Consider the following 14,903-nt stretch of genomic DNA (forward strand, 5'->3'; position numbering starts at 1 on the left):
TGTGTATCAGATGTCATCTTTACCAGAATTATGGCCTGTGAGACTCCAAAACAGGCCTGGGACAAGCTTAAGGAGGAGTTTCAAGGCACTGAGAGAACAAGGCAACAGCAGCTGTTAAATTTGAGAAGGGATTTCGAGAATTTGAAGATGAAGGAAGAAGAAACAGTGAAGCAGTATTCAGATAGAATTATGACAGTGGTTAACAGTATAAGGCTCCTAGGTGAGCACTTTGATGAGGCAAGAATTGTGGAGAAAGTCCTCTCCACTTTGCCTGAGAAATATGAAGCAAAGATATCCTCCCTAGAGGACTCAAGAGACCTTGCTAGCATTTCTTTGACTGAGTTAATCAACACCTTCTATGCTCAGGAACAAAGGAGAGCTAGCAGAGCTGAAGATCACCAAGAAGGTGCATTTCAAGCCAAAGCCAGAGAAGCCTCGAGCACCAATGCTCAAAGAGGCAAAAAGCCTTGGAAAAACAGGCCTAAGCCTGATACTGCAAGGAGTCATGACCAGCCCTGCAGACATTGCAAGAGGCCAGGTCATCCAGAAGACAGATGCTGGTTTAGGCCAGATGCAGTATGCCAACACTGCAAGAAGAAGGGCCATGTTGAAAGGGTCTGTAAAAATAGGAGTAAGCCAAGGCAGAATCAATTTCAGCAGTCAAAGGTTGAAGCTCGAGTAGCTGAGGACAGTAGTGACCAAGAAGAACAGGTCTTTGCTGTTTCCTGCTTAGCTGCTGAGAAGAAATACTCAAAAGGCTGGTTGTTGGACAGTGGTTGCACTAACCACATGTCACCAGATGCCTCCTTGTTTAAAACCTTGGACAGAAGTTATAAAACCAAGGTCAAGGTTGGAAATGGTCAGTTTATAAGGGCTGAAGGAAGAGGAGAAGTGCTGATATGTACTCCCACAGGCAACAAGATCATTCCAAATGTGCTGTTCGTGCCAGAGATTGACAGAAACCTTCTCAGCATAGCTCAACTGCTCGAGAAAGGTTATTCTGTTGTGTTCAAGGACAAACAATGCCACATTACTGATCCAAGTGGATCAAGCCTTATGACAGTCACAATGACTGATAAATGCTTTGAGGTTCACTGGGCAAATGACTCAAACTCAGCATACACAACCTCTGTTGATGACTTCAAGCTTTGGCATCAAAGGCTTGGACATGCCAACTTCAGATCAATGGCTCGATTGGCCAAAGAGGGCTTGGCAGAGAACTTCACCAGCTCAGTGGAGCATGATGATGTGTGTGAAGTTTGCCAGATGGGGAAACAGGCAAGACTGCCATTTCCTACAAATTCAGCTTGGAGAGCTACTGAAAGACTGCAGCTGGTGCACTCTGATGTATGTGGCCTGATGAGGACTGAATCACTCAGCAAAAACAGGTATTTCATCCTCTTCATTGATGATTTTACAAGGTTTTGCTGGATTTTCTTCTTAAAACACAAGTCTGAGGTAGCTCAAGTGTTTGTGAAGTTTAAAAATGCTGTAGAAACAGAAACAGGTTGCAAGCTGAAATCGATAAGGACAGACAATGGCACTGAGTACACTTCAGCTCAGTTTCAAGCCATTTGCAATGATGCTGGTATCAAACATCAGCTTACAAATGTCTACACACCTCAGCAGAATGGGGTAGCTGAAAGAAAGAACAGAAGTCTGATGGATATGGCCAGATGTCTCCTGTTTGAAAAGAAACTGCCCAAGACCATGTGGGCTGAGGCAGTAAACACTGCTGTTTACCTTCAGAACAGGCTTCCTACCAAAGCTCTTGCATCCGAGACACCTTTCGAGGCTTGGTTCAAGCCTTCCTTGGCACATCTGAAGGTGTTTGGTTGCCTGTGTTATGCACAAATACCAGCAGCAAAGAGAGACAAACTCTCTAAAAGGGCTCAACCAAGTGTTCTAGTAGGCTACAGCTCAGTCAAGAAGGGCTACAGGGTTCTGGATCCCTTGACAAACAAAGTCCAGGTGAGCAAAGATGTCATCTTTGATGAAAAAGCCTGCTGGAATTGGGAGAAAATGAGCCAGAAGCAGTTTCAGAAGACCTAGTGCCTAATCAAGCTGAACTTGAGCAGCTAGGACCTGAAATGGATGTTGATGATGTGCCTGTGAGAGGCACAAGGCCCCTAGAAGATATTTATAAAAGGGCACAGGTTGCAATAGCAGAACCTAGCAGTTTTGAAGAGGCTGAGGCAGATGAAGGCTGGAAACTAGCTATGGTCAATGTAATCAACATGATTGAGAAGAACCATACATGGGAGCTAGTTGATAAACCTACTGGAAAGAAGACCATTGGAGTAAAATGGGTCTATCGAGTAAAATAGAATGCAGATGGCAGTCTGAACAAGCTAAAAGCCAGGCTTGTTGTCAAAGGATTTAACCAAAGGTATGGTCTAGACTACCTGGAGACATTTGCACCAGTAGCCAGGCTTGACACAGTTAGAATGATAGTTGCCTTGGCTGCTCAACATCAGTGGACCGTTCATCAGCTTGATGTTAAGTCTGCATTTCTCAATGGTTTCCTGGAAGAAGAGATCTACATCGAGCAGCCTCAAGGATTTGTGATCACTGGCAAAGAACACATGGTGTACAGACTGAAAAAGGCTTTATATGGCCTGAAACAAGCTCCTCGAGCCTGGTATGCTCGAATTGACTCTTACTTGCTCAGTTTGGAATTTGAGAGAAGTCCCAGTGAACCAACACTGTATGTGAAGAAGAACCAAGCTGAAACTCAGCTTATTCTGTCACTCTATGTTGATGATCTATTGGTAACTGGAGGAGATAGAAGAATGCTGGAAGATTTCAAAAGAAAAATGATGGAAATGTTTGAAATGTCTGATTTAGGCAGAATGAACTACTTCCTTGGAATGGAAGTGAAGCAAACAGAAAAGGGAATCTTTCTTAGCCAGAGTTCTTTTACTATGAAGATCTTGGACAAGTTCTCTATGAAGAACTGCAAGCCAACAAGCACACCAATGGCTGTTGGAGTGAAGCTTTCGAGGCAAGGGAGTGGTGAACCAATTTGCGAGACCATGTACAAGAGTCTCATTGGTAGTCTGTTGTATTTGACTGCAACAAGGCCCGATATCATGTTTGCTGTTAGTGTGCTATCGAGATACATGATTTGCTGTAATGATCAGCACTTTCGAGCAGCTAAAAGAGTGCTAAGATACATCAAAGGCACCATTGATCATGGTGTATTGTTCAAAAGGGCTGAAAACATGAAGCTGATAGGCTATGTTGATAGTGACTGGGCTGGATCGAGTGATGACATGAGGAGCACATCCGGATATACATTTAGTCTTGGCTCAGGCATGTTTTGTTGGAGTTCTAAGAAACAAAGTCTGGTGGCACAATCAACAGCAGAAGCTGAATATGTTGCTGCTGCATCTGCTGTGAATCAAGCCATATGGCTTAGAAAAATCTTGGCTGATTTAAACCAAAACCAAAAGGAGGCAACAGAGATTTATTGTGACAACAAATCTGCTGTTGCAATTGCAAAAAATCCCATTTTTCATGGCAGAACCAAGCACTTCAATATTAAGTTGCATGTTATAAGGGAGATGGAACAAGCTCATGAAATCGAGCTGATTCATTGCAATTCAGAAGTGCAAATTGCTGATATCTTCACAAAGGCACTCAATGTGTCTAAATTTGTTAAATTCAAAAGGGAATTAGGTGTTACTAGCATGGAAACTAAGGAGGAGTGTTAAGTTTAGTTCCCATGCAAAGGTGGCCATGCACGACATACAAAGGTGGTCATGCTCGAAGAAATAGCAGCAAGCAGTGGTGCCATGGTGTGCAGCAACTGAAGTTTGAAGCTGCCAATCCACTTGCTGTTTTTTAGTTCCATTTTGATTGTTTTGTAATCTAGTTCATGTTGAACTAAGTAGGTAAATGTTTTGATATTGATTGACTGAAAAGTCAGCAATGCAAGTTGTACAAGCTAATCTTGTAAGTTTCAATGCAAATTAGTGGAGTTAGGTAGTTGATTAGGTGATTACTTGTTTGTTTTACTTGTTGACTGATATATGTAATGGCTTAATGCCTTGTTGATGTGTTAATGAAAAAAAGATCAGCTCATTTTTCATTCAAATCTTCTTCTCTCTTTTCTGTTATTCACTAGCTAGTTTCATTTTCTGTTTCTGCTTCCGAGTTTGTTTCTTCACCAAGGCTCGAGGCTTGCTATTCAAGCAAGATACAAAACAGCCTGTTGCTGCCTCTTGCACCAACAGAATCTCATACTCGATAATTTTTTGTTCTAGTTACCAAACGACAGGTGTTTTATTTTGCAGCCATTTGCAAATTCAAAAAAATATTTGACGTTATTATACCTGGAAGTGAAATCCCAGAACGGTTTAATCGATAGACAGGTGGCTCTTCAATCAAGATACCTCTACCTCTCAATACTCAAAAGTTGATGGACTGGAGTTGCCGGGTGTTGCATTTTTGTCAATGATGATGCTTCTAGGAATGAGGAGGTTATCATCTGTAGAGCGGTTATCCATTGTAGAAATTCTGGACAAGTTGATGAGAGTGACTGGTTGGGCTGGTTGTTAGGCAAACAAAATAACCAGCCTATAACGAAGGATCACCTTTTTCTTCGTTATTTGTCGCGTGAAAAATTATATCCATTTTCCTTGGGAGATGAATGTGAAACCAAGAATTTATCAACAATAGATTGCTCAGATCAGGAAATCGATGAACTTGAGCTGTATTTCACAAACCCAATTGGTCCCGGTGTTAAGGTGAAGAAGTGTGGTGTTAGAATAATGTATGAGAAAGATTTGGATGAAATAAAATAGAAGCATAGCCATAGCACTCAATCTTCTCCAAATTTCAAAGAAATCCATCAACACTCTGCTGATAATGACGGATCAATAGGTGGCACTTCCCTTGTAAAACGAAAGCGTAATATCTATGAGGAGACAGAGGAAGAAGGGCTGCAACCAAAACGGTTTACAAAAGTTTTTCAATTTTATAATGAACTAAAATTGTTAGAATGGATTTCATCATATGCAAAAATATTGATGCCAATCGAGCTAATTTCATCATATGCAAAAATACTAATGCCAATCGAGTTAAAATTCAATCGCCTATTAATTATTTTTTTGACATACTTATCCATTTTATGTACATGTTTTATTTGATTTGAAGTATTCATTTTGGACATCTTTACTCAACATAGGATTTGGTAATATTCTTGAAATATATATAACTAATTCTAAATTTTGAGTATGGACATGTTAAACACTGAACTCATATTCTACACGTATCTCGAATTTGGAGAACATAATTTTTTATACCATTTAAATTTTTATTCATATAATTCATTCTTTTGTTCATGATTGAAACTTGTAAAGTTTAATGGATTTTTTTATTACATTTTATGTTATATCCATGAACTTTTATTTTTTTCCTCAACATTATATGTATGTATAAACTTACATCTAGATTTTCTTTGTAGGTTCAACTTTGTAACAAAAATGTGGAGATGTTCGATTGCTGCTGTTTCTCTAAATAGAACACCATTTCATTTTTATTGGGGATTATCACAATTGATACTTCTTTATATATTAAATGTGATATGTTTCCAATTTAATCTATTAAATATATTTAAGTCGAGCATAGTATTAAACATGAATACTTACTAGAAAAAAAATGACAATATACCATTGGATGCCTGTAATGTGTTTTGGTGTGATTCAATGCCTGCTTCGATAGTATTTAGATAGCTTCCTTTTGTAGTTTATATATAGTTCCTTAGTATTACTTATACGGCTTTAATTCCTGCTAATAGAAGTATCATTTAAACTTGTTTGGACAAAAAATTTCACATTGTGCATTAATGGTTTGACAGTGTCTTCTAATGGAACCAACTATATCCCAAACTCACATCTAGTTCGCGAATCATTAATTGGTTTGCGTACCACAGCCTAGCGAGCCCACAGCTAGTTTGTGGACCAGTAATTTTTCCTCGTACCACAACCTAATGAACTTTTGAACTGCACACCTCTGCTGAGAAAATATGAGGACTATGTGAAGACTCAGAGTAATTGATTGCTAGCTGTCTTAACATGTATCATCCTAGGACATCATATCATCATCATTGCAAGGATATAAAATTAGACTTTCATATCAACCATATTAAGAAACGTAACTAAGTTTGTCCCTCACTATAAAAAGGTCATGCAAATAACTCACGTAGGTCCACTCTTACATACTTCTCTCATTAAACCTCTGAACTACCTCCATGAGACCAAAAATTCCTTCCAACCTTCACATTCCCTCCTTCATCAAACCAACATCTTCTTCCCTTTGTTCACCTCACTAGTTAACAATTGGTGCAGTGAGTATGGACAAGCATGAAACATTCGGATACCAATGATCCTCCTATTATTGAGTTTAACCTTGCCAATGATCAATTGGTTAGAGTATCGAAGCAAATATGGATCAAACTAAGAAATCAAACCAGGTCTAATGCATGATGGTCAACAATATCCCCACAAAATCAAAACCAACAAAATTCATACCATCAGTTTTACCAATACTCCTCCATGGTATTATAACCCCAAAAATTAAACACCATGCCGAAGCATCACAAATGGATCAAAGGTCCCAGCATCATCAGTCTGGTAGTTATCAATATTTGGACATGCAGGAGAGAATAAGAGTTATGGAGGAGCAAATGTCCTCTCAAGAGTTATGGAGGAGCAAATGTCCTCTCAACAAAAGAAATATGAAGAACCACAGAAATTTATCCAAGAATAAATGAAAAGGCAAAGGCAGACAGATAAGAGAAATGAAAAGTTTACTGAGGAGCTTAGAGCGAACAAGATGAATCAAGAGCAAAATCTCAGGCGTAATTAAGACAAATGAATGGAGTAGTTTTCTGTTGCATTTTTATTAATGATGATGTTTCTCGGGATACAGAGGCGAATCTAGAGGGCTGGTAGAGTTTCACCCCCTAAAATAGAAAGTTTTTTCTTTTAAGTCTTTTAAGATTTTTAAAATTTTAAATTAGTAAAGATAAAATTACACGTTAATCCCTTAAAAATGATAAAAATTTAATTTAATATTATAAATATCATAAATATATAAGCTATTAAAAATTATATTTTTACTATCGTAAAAATTACAATTTAAATTTTGAATTTAAAAAAAAAATTCTGACTTTCTGCCCAGGGTAAGTTTATAATCTCCAGAGCTGTTATCCATTGTAGAAATTCTGGACAAGCCGGTCGAAATGGATCTGTCTCTGGAGATAGAAATCTTCCACGTGTGGATGCGAGTAGTTGGTTGTTTGGTAAACTTTTTAACCAGCCCATAAATTAATTCTAATTATTAGTCATAATCTTATCTACTCATAATTATTCAACACGTAAAATACAAACCGTCCAACTTTTTAATTATTACTTAATTTCCACTTTGCCAACTCTCACCTTCTTGGATACTTCTTGGCAAGAACATCCATTGCTCATCTTTTGACCCCTAATTTCCGCCCCTATGCTCATATACCTACTTTTTCTAGTTTCTTTGTGGGTATTGGGCGATCTATTTTCTGATTTTGAACACAGATTGAGATATCCATCTCCTTTCATACATACTCATGTTGTCGTTACCTTTAACTTCTTCCTCCATTTCTAAAAAGAAATATGATGTTTTCTTGAGTTTTAGAGGTGAAGATACTCGCAACAACTTCACGGATCATCTTTATGATGCTCTAAAGAGGAGTGGGATCGTCACCTTCAGGGATGATCCAAAGCTGGAGGCTGGCGAAGAGATCGCACCTGAACTCTTCAATGCAATTCAGCAATCATGGTGCTCGGTAATCGTTTTTTCAAAAACCTATACCTTTTCAGGATGGTGCTTGGAGGAACTCGCTGAGATTGTTCAACAAAAAAATGTTTACGGACATAAAGTATTTCCAATTTTCTACGATGTGGATCCATCCGATTTAAGAAAACAAAAAGGAAAAGTTGAAGAAGCCTTCGCCAAACACCAAGAGAGGTACAAGGAAGATACAGACAAGATCCAAAAGTGGCGAAATGCTTTGACTGAAGTAGCTAACATCAAAGGATGGCATTTACATAATAGGTATTTCTTCCTTTTCTTCTCTATTTCCTAATTTTAATGATTAAAAAATTGTTTTTTTTTTGGATTGCATGCTTTTTTTTTTATATTATTTTGTGTTTAATTGAGAATTCCCATATTTCCACTAACGAGCAAGTTGTGTATTTTGATGCTATAACAGATCTTGCTGTCTTATTCTTGCTTTTTGTTTGCTTCCAACTATATTATATTTCGTGATACACTGAACTAAAAATGAAGAAGTGCATTTGAAATATAGCACCGAAATTTAATTTCATTGTAGGCATGAATCAGAGTTTATTGGAGATCTTGTTAAGAAGATATCAGCAAAATTATGTCAGACATATCCAGTTCTTCATGATGAGTTGGTTGGAATTAGTTCACGTTTGGAGCAATTGTACTCGATAATAAATATTGGGGAAGACGATGTCCGCATTATAGGAATTTGTGGAATGGGTGGCATCGGTAAAACAACTTTTGCAAGGGTTGTTTACGCTCAAATGTCACCTCATTTTGAAGGTAAAAGCTTTCTTGCTGATATTCGAGAAGTTTCAAACAAGTGTGGACTTGTTTCTTTGCAGAAACAACTTCTTTATCAAATCTTGCCAAATGAATGCTTCAATTTTTTCAATGTTCATGAAGGGAATGCCATAATTAGCCGCAGGTTATCTAGCAAAAAAGTTCTTGTTGTTCTTGATGATGTTGATAACATACAACACTTGAAATGCTTGGTTGGAAGGCGTGATTGGTTCAGTTTAGGTAGTAGGATCATTGTAACAACAAGAGATGAACATTTGCTTCGATCTTATCGAATCGATGATGTGTATAAGCCTACAACATTGAATACCAACGATGCACTAAGGCTTTTCAATTTGAAAGCTTTTGGTGGTGATACAACGCCGGAAGATGATTTCAATCAACTTTCTAGACATGTTGTACATTATGTTGATGGTCTCCCCTTAGCTCTTGAAGTTTTGGGTTCATTTTTGTGCGGTAGAGATATAGTTCAATGGAGAAGTGCAATTGAAAGACTTAAACAAGATTCTAATAGAGAAATTCTTAATACACTAAGAATCAGCTTTGATGGATTGGAAGAAAATGAGAAGAATATATTTCTAGATATAGCATGTTTTTTCAATGGAGAGAAGAAAGATTTGGTAATGAAAGTATTGGATGGTTGTGAGTTTTTCCCAGATATTGGAATTGATGTTCTCCTTAAGATATCTCTCATAAAAGTCAATGATGACAATCAATATTTGTGGATGCATGCCTTGTTGCAAGAAATGGGAAGAAAAATTGTTGAAGACAAATGTGTTAATGAACCTGGAAAACGTTGCAGATTGTGGAAGGAAAAGGATGTCCATCATGTTCTAACCAAAAAAACGGTAAACCATTCAACAAAATTTATATACAACATTTTCTTGTATCAATATATGGTGTAAATCCAAAGCTTTTTGTATATCGATATCTTAAGTGACATTGAGTAACTTTAAGATAATTTTCATTTGTTGATTATAAATATTAATGATGATTTGTAATCTAAATGTTTACTTTTATTGAATTACTCTCATTAAAATATATTTTATTTACTATATTTCGGCCAAAAGATTGCGATAATGTAACATGTATGTAAATTTTCACAAGTTTTATTGTACAATTTAGAGCATTAATTTTATCTTCTTATTTATCGATTCTTGATTACTTTCAGGCTACCGAAGTGATTGAAGGCATGATCATCGACAATAAAAGGTAGGAAAAGAAACATATAAATTTTTCAATATATACTTCTAGTATTGTTATTATATTTTTGTAAAAGGTCCAATAAAAAACAACAACAAAAAATCCTTTTGACTTTGTTTGGTAGAGTAAAAAGAAAATTGAAAGATAATACATTTCCCTTCTCACTAATATAAAATGATCATTTCTCCCATTTATTTTCTTCTTACTTTTCTTCTTTACCAAGCACCATTAATCCTCATATCCCTTGACTTTTTCACTCAACCAAGCATATCCTTAAAGTTTAATTTTTTTTTATGTTCTATTTATAAAATTTATATAGAAACACATTATTCTTTCAAAAGAAATTATAAAGAGATGTGTGTCATTGTCTTTGCTAATGTTAATGGTTTATATTTGATGTAATGAAAATATATATCAATGAACTAGGTTATAACATGTCATTATAAGTTTTTAAAAATAAATTCAGGTGATGCCATCATTTGGTTCACTAGTAATGTATAGAATTACACAAACATAAATCAAAATATTAGTTCTAGTTTTTTTAGGCTTAGGTAATTAAAAGTCGAATATAAGTGTTAGATAAAGTATTGTCTAATATGTTAATCATATCTCAATACCATATTCAGATATGCAATAGATATAAGTGCTAGATATGGATACTTAAAAAGCAATATCGATCCAGCATAGCTTTTATATCTTGAATGTTTTTTTGTATATTTTGAAGCTCATTTTTGTTTTGCTCATGGTTATTAGGGAATCAAGCAAGATGCTCAATTTAAGTATCGAAACCTTCTCGAGGATGAAAAAATTGAGATTGCTCAAAGTGCTTTGTGTATCAAATTGTGATGATATCAAATATCTTTCTAATGAACTACGGCTTTTAGATTGGACAGGATATCCTTTAAGATACTTGCCTCCAAGCTTTCAACCGGACAACCTTGTCGCACTTCTTTTACCATATAGTCACATTGAACAACTATGGAAGGGAAATAGAGTAAGAATTAACTCATCGTTTTAGCTTATTTTAATATAAATGATTAAACTTTGGTTAAGGTAAAGAATACAAAAATTAGCATTATTATGTTTTCTGTCTAATTTTTTATTGTCTTCAACAGCCCTTGTATAAGTTGAAAATGATCAACCTCAAAGGGTCCCAAAACCTGATCAAGATACCAGACTTCACAACAGCATCAAATCTTGAAGTTTTGATTTTGGAAGGTTGCACCAAATTAGTGGATGTTCATCCAACAATCGGGGTGCTTAAGAGCCTTAAACTTTTAAATTTAAGAGATTGCAAAAGTCTTAGGAATCTTCCGACCAAAATTGGCATGGAATCTCTTGAAACATTAATTCTTTCGGGTTGCTCAAATCTTGTAAGGTTTCCGGAGATTGATAGAAAAATGAAACATCTAAAAACTCTAGATCTTTCCGGTTGTTATAGAGTTGAAAATTTGTCGGAGAATTTGCAGCAAGCAAAGTTAAGATCAAATTTGTCTTCTCTTTTCAAGGTAATCCTAGGAAGAAGGAAGAATCCCATGCCTCGGATGTTGCCTTCGCTGTTAGGTTTGAGTTCATTAAGAGAGCTAAAACTAAAGGACTGCAATCTTTGTGAAGGAGATATTCCACGTGATATTTCTAGTCTATCCTCCTTGACAGATCTTGATCTTAGTGGTAACAATTTCATCAGCATACCTGCATCTCTTACTCGGCTCTCGAAGCTTTGGTTTCTTGATTTGTCAAATTGCAACATGTGCACTCTTGGTGAAGCAGATATTCAAGGTCTATCCTCTTTGAGTTATCTTTATCTTACGGGTAACAATTTCATCACCATTCCTTTGGCTCTTACTCAACTTAGCAAGCTTAGTTTCCTTGGATTATCAAATTGCAAGATGCTTAAATCGTTGCCAGAGCTTCTAACAAGTATAGCAGATGTGCGTATAGATGATTGCTCTTTACTTGAAGTAGTTGCAAGTCCATCAAAAGTATGCAATTTAGTGGATTTGGGTTTCATTAAAGCCATTAACTGCTTCAAATTGGCTGAAAATATCAATGCATTAACACTGCTGAAAAAACATCTTAAGGTCGATTAATCTCTACTTTCTCCCTTACAAAATCTCATACTTGAGAATTTATGGTTTTAGTTACCAAATGACTTGTGTTTGATTTTGTAGGCATTCGCAAATTCAAGAAAAAAGTTTGATATTATGATGCCCGGAAGTGAAATCCCAGAATGGTTTAGCCAACAAAAAAGTGACTCTTCAATTCAGATACCTCTTTCGAAAGATAGTGAATGGATTGGAGTTGCCTGTTGCTGCATTTTTGTCAATAATGATGCTTTAAGGGATGACGAGTATATCGGTTGGGGAGTATCTATCTATTGTAGAAATTCTGAAGAAGCCAGTTGTAATGGATCTATTTTTCGAGGTAGAAATCCTCGACGGATTGATGGGAGCGGCTGGTTGGTGGGTAAACGATTTAACCAACCCATAATGAAAGATCACCTTTTTCTTCGTTATTGGTCGCGTGATAAATTATATCCATTTTCCTTGGAGGATAAATATGGTCATTGTGAAACCAATAATTTATGGGCAATAGATTGCTTAGATGAAAAATGTGATGAGTTTGAGGTGTCTTTCTCAAACCCAAATGATGAAGACAGTGCTAAGGTGAAGAAGTGTGGTGCTAGAATAGTGTATGAGAAAGACTTGGAAGAAATAAAAGAGTTGCAGTGACATACCACTCAATCTTCTCACATCCATCAACACCCTGCTCACAACGATGGATCAGTAGATAGCACTTCTCACATAAAACAGAAACCTAATATCTATGATGAAGCGAAGGAAGAAGGGCCGCAACCAAAACGAATGCAAAAAATTTTCAATTTTATAATGGGCAAATCAGGGAAGAAGCATTAAATGTGGTAAACTACTTCACTAGCCTTTTCAAGATTTTTCCCCTATTTAGTTAATTTTGTCAGTTTCTCTTTTCTGATATTTTTCCCCTTTTTTTGTTTGATCGTACAAATAGATTCTTATTTACCATAATTTAGTATTCATTATATTCGTGTTCATAATACTAACATGATATAATCCTTGATATAAATAAAAAATGATATGACAAATATAATTTCAACTTTTCAACTTTCTTAGTCCATTGAATGGGCACCTCAAAGAATTCAACTTTTCAAACCTTTGATTGAGATGCAAAAAAATCATGTCCTTAGAATAGCCATCTGGATATTGACCCCTGTTGTTCTTAGTAGGATTCTTCCTATATTATCGTTTCTGCATTGAAGCTAAGGGAGCTTTATTCTTCTCACACTTGTATTCTTCTCTATTTCACAAAGCCTATGTTGCAAGTTGGCCAACCATTTAGCAGCTAGCAGCGTGAAGAAGTGCGATCTATCCAAAGAATGTGAGCTTGCGAGCTGTTCAAAAAGTGCAAGCTCACCAAAGTCCAAGATGAAAAAAGGGCGAGCTAAAAAAGTGCAAGCTCAGCAAAAGATGCGAGCTCACCAAATTATGAGCTATCTCCACATCTGGGAAGTTGCGAACTGCAAGCTACATGCAAGCAACAATGCATGCGAGCTGTGAACTGAAAACTGCTTGCTGCATCAGTTCAAATGTCATATTGTTTTGGTTTAGTTTTTTGTACAGATACTTTATTGAAAATGAACCAAGCTAATATTGTAATGATGTGTTTAGGTGCTAATTCACACAAATCAGCTTGTGTGTAAGCAATGTTTACAAGTTTAAAGATAGTTTGTTGGGTTAGTTGAGTTTTTGGTGAACAAAATGACATATTGTAGTGTTTTTTATGACTTAACGAGCTAACTAAAATACGACAAAGGCAAGCGCACTTATCGAATGGTAGTATAGTTACGGTGAGTCGAGAATATCGTATCCATAAGGACTAAAAGTGCTAGTAGTTACTATCTTTTTATTATCTAGTCGAATAAATTGAAGGGATTTGTTTTAACCTAATCTTAATTAACCTAATTACTAAGACGAAACAGAGAATAAAGTAGGAAAATATTGAAGAAAGCCGATGAGAGAGACAATACCCAGGAAAGAATCCACCAAGACTTCACTTATTATTTTGAATCTGAATTAAACGATTTATTCACTTGACTTGATTCGTAGAAATCCCTAAATTATATTAATATTCCTTTCGAGAGTAAAAAAAACTGACTCTAGGTTGATTAATTGAAATCTCTTTCTAATTTAAGCCCCTATTGTCGCATTAACTCGATCTAAGGATTCCCTTATTAGATTTGACTCTAATCCAGTAGATTTATGTCATCCTATTTCTAGGATTGCATGCAACTCCACTCAATTATGCCAGATCTACTCTTAAATAGGGATTTTTGCTCCACTAAATAAGCACATCAATCATAAGTTAATATCCTGAAAACATTAAAACATGAAATAAGAACACATAATTGAGATCAAGAACAAATATTTATCATGTAATTCAGAACAATCAAATAATAAGATCCGTCTTAGGTGTCATCCTCTCTAGGTATTTAGGGAATTTAGTTCATACTTTTGGGGGAAAACATCTCAAAATCAGGAAAAGTACAAAATATAAAGAAACCCAAAAACTTTGAGAGAAATTGAATGGAGATCTTCAGTCTTGAAGGAGATCCTACTTCTGAGTTGAATCCGTTGGCATTCTTCTAGTCTTTTCTGCGTTCTACTGTGAGTGTCCCCTTAGGTCCTCTTCTAGTGTGTATTTATAAACTTTAGAATGTTCAGAAACCCTAAAATTAGCTTTTTTTGCGTGTTTTGGAAACAGGGAGTGATATCGACATGGGCTAGCACATGGGCGTGTGGCCAGCCCGTGTGGTTCACACGGGTATGTGCTAAGCTCGTGTGGGATTGGCTTGGTCGTGTGGATCCTTAAGATAGCCCGTTTGTCTGGCTTTAGCTCGTTTTCCACTCCTTTTGCTCCCTTATGCTCACCTAGGTATATAAACATGAAATTAAAGGATTAAGAGCATCAAATTCACTGATTTATGTAATAAATTATCCAAAAATATGCCAAGCATGGGATTGAAACATGTTACA

The 14,903-nt window shown here is 36.2% G+C and overlaps 1 protein-coding gene across 2 annotated transcripts; it reads left to right on the top strand.

Moving 5' to 3' along the window:
- Positions 1–7,441: 7,441 nt before the first annotated feature.
- On the top strand, positions 7,442–13,607 carry LOC107962528 (disease resistance protein RPV1). Of its 2 annotated transcripts, XR_001701660.2 has the most exons (7): positions 7,442–8,100; positions 8,378–9,479; positions 9,803–9,843; positions 10,588–10,828; positions 10,950–11,915; positions 12,006–12,754; positions 13,181–13,607. XR_001701660.2 is itself a non-coding variant. In XM_016898952.2 (6 exons), the coding sequence occupies exons 1-6, from the start codon at positions 7,613–7,615 to the stop codon at positions 12,564–12,566; spliced, it is 3,399 nt and encodes a 1,132-aa protein (XP_016754441.1). In that variant the 5' UTR covers positions 7,442–7,612; the 3' UTR covers positions 12,567–13,607. The 2 variants fall into 2 exon arrangements, 1 of the variants encoding a protein (XP_016754441.1); XM_016898952.2 differs by having other exon boundaries at positions 12,006–13,607.
- The last annotated feature ends 1,296 nt before the right edge of the window (positions 13,608–14,903 follow it).

Source organism: Gossypium hirsutum, chromosome A11 (assembly GCF_007990345.1).
Source record: "Gossypium hirsutum isolate 1008001.06 chromosome A11, Gossypium_hirsutum_v2.1, whole genome shotgun sequence".
Taxonomy (NCBI): domain Eukaryota; kingdom Viridiplantae; phylum Streptophyta; class Magnoliopsida; order Malvales; family Malvaceae; genus Gossypium; species Gossypium hirsutum.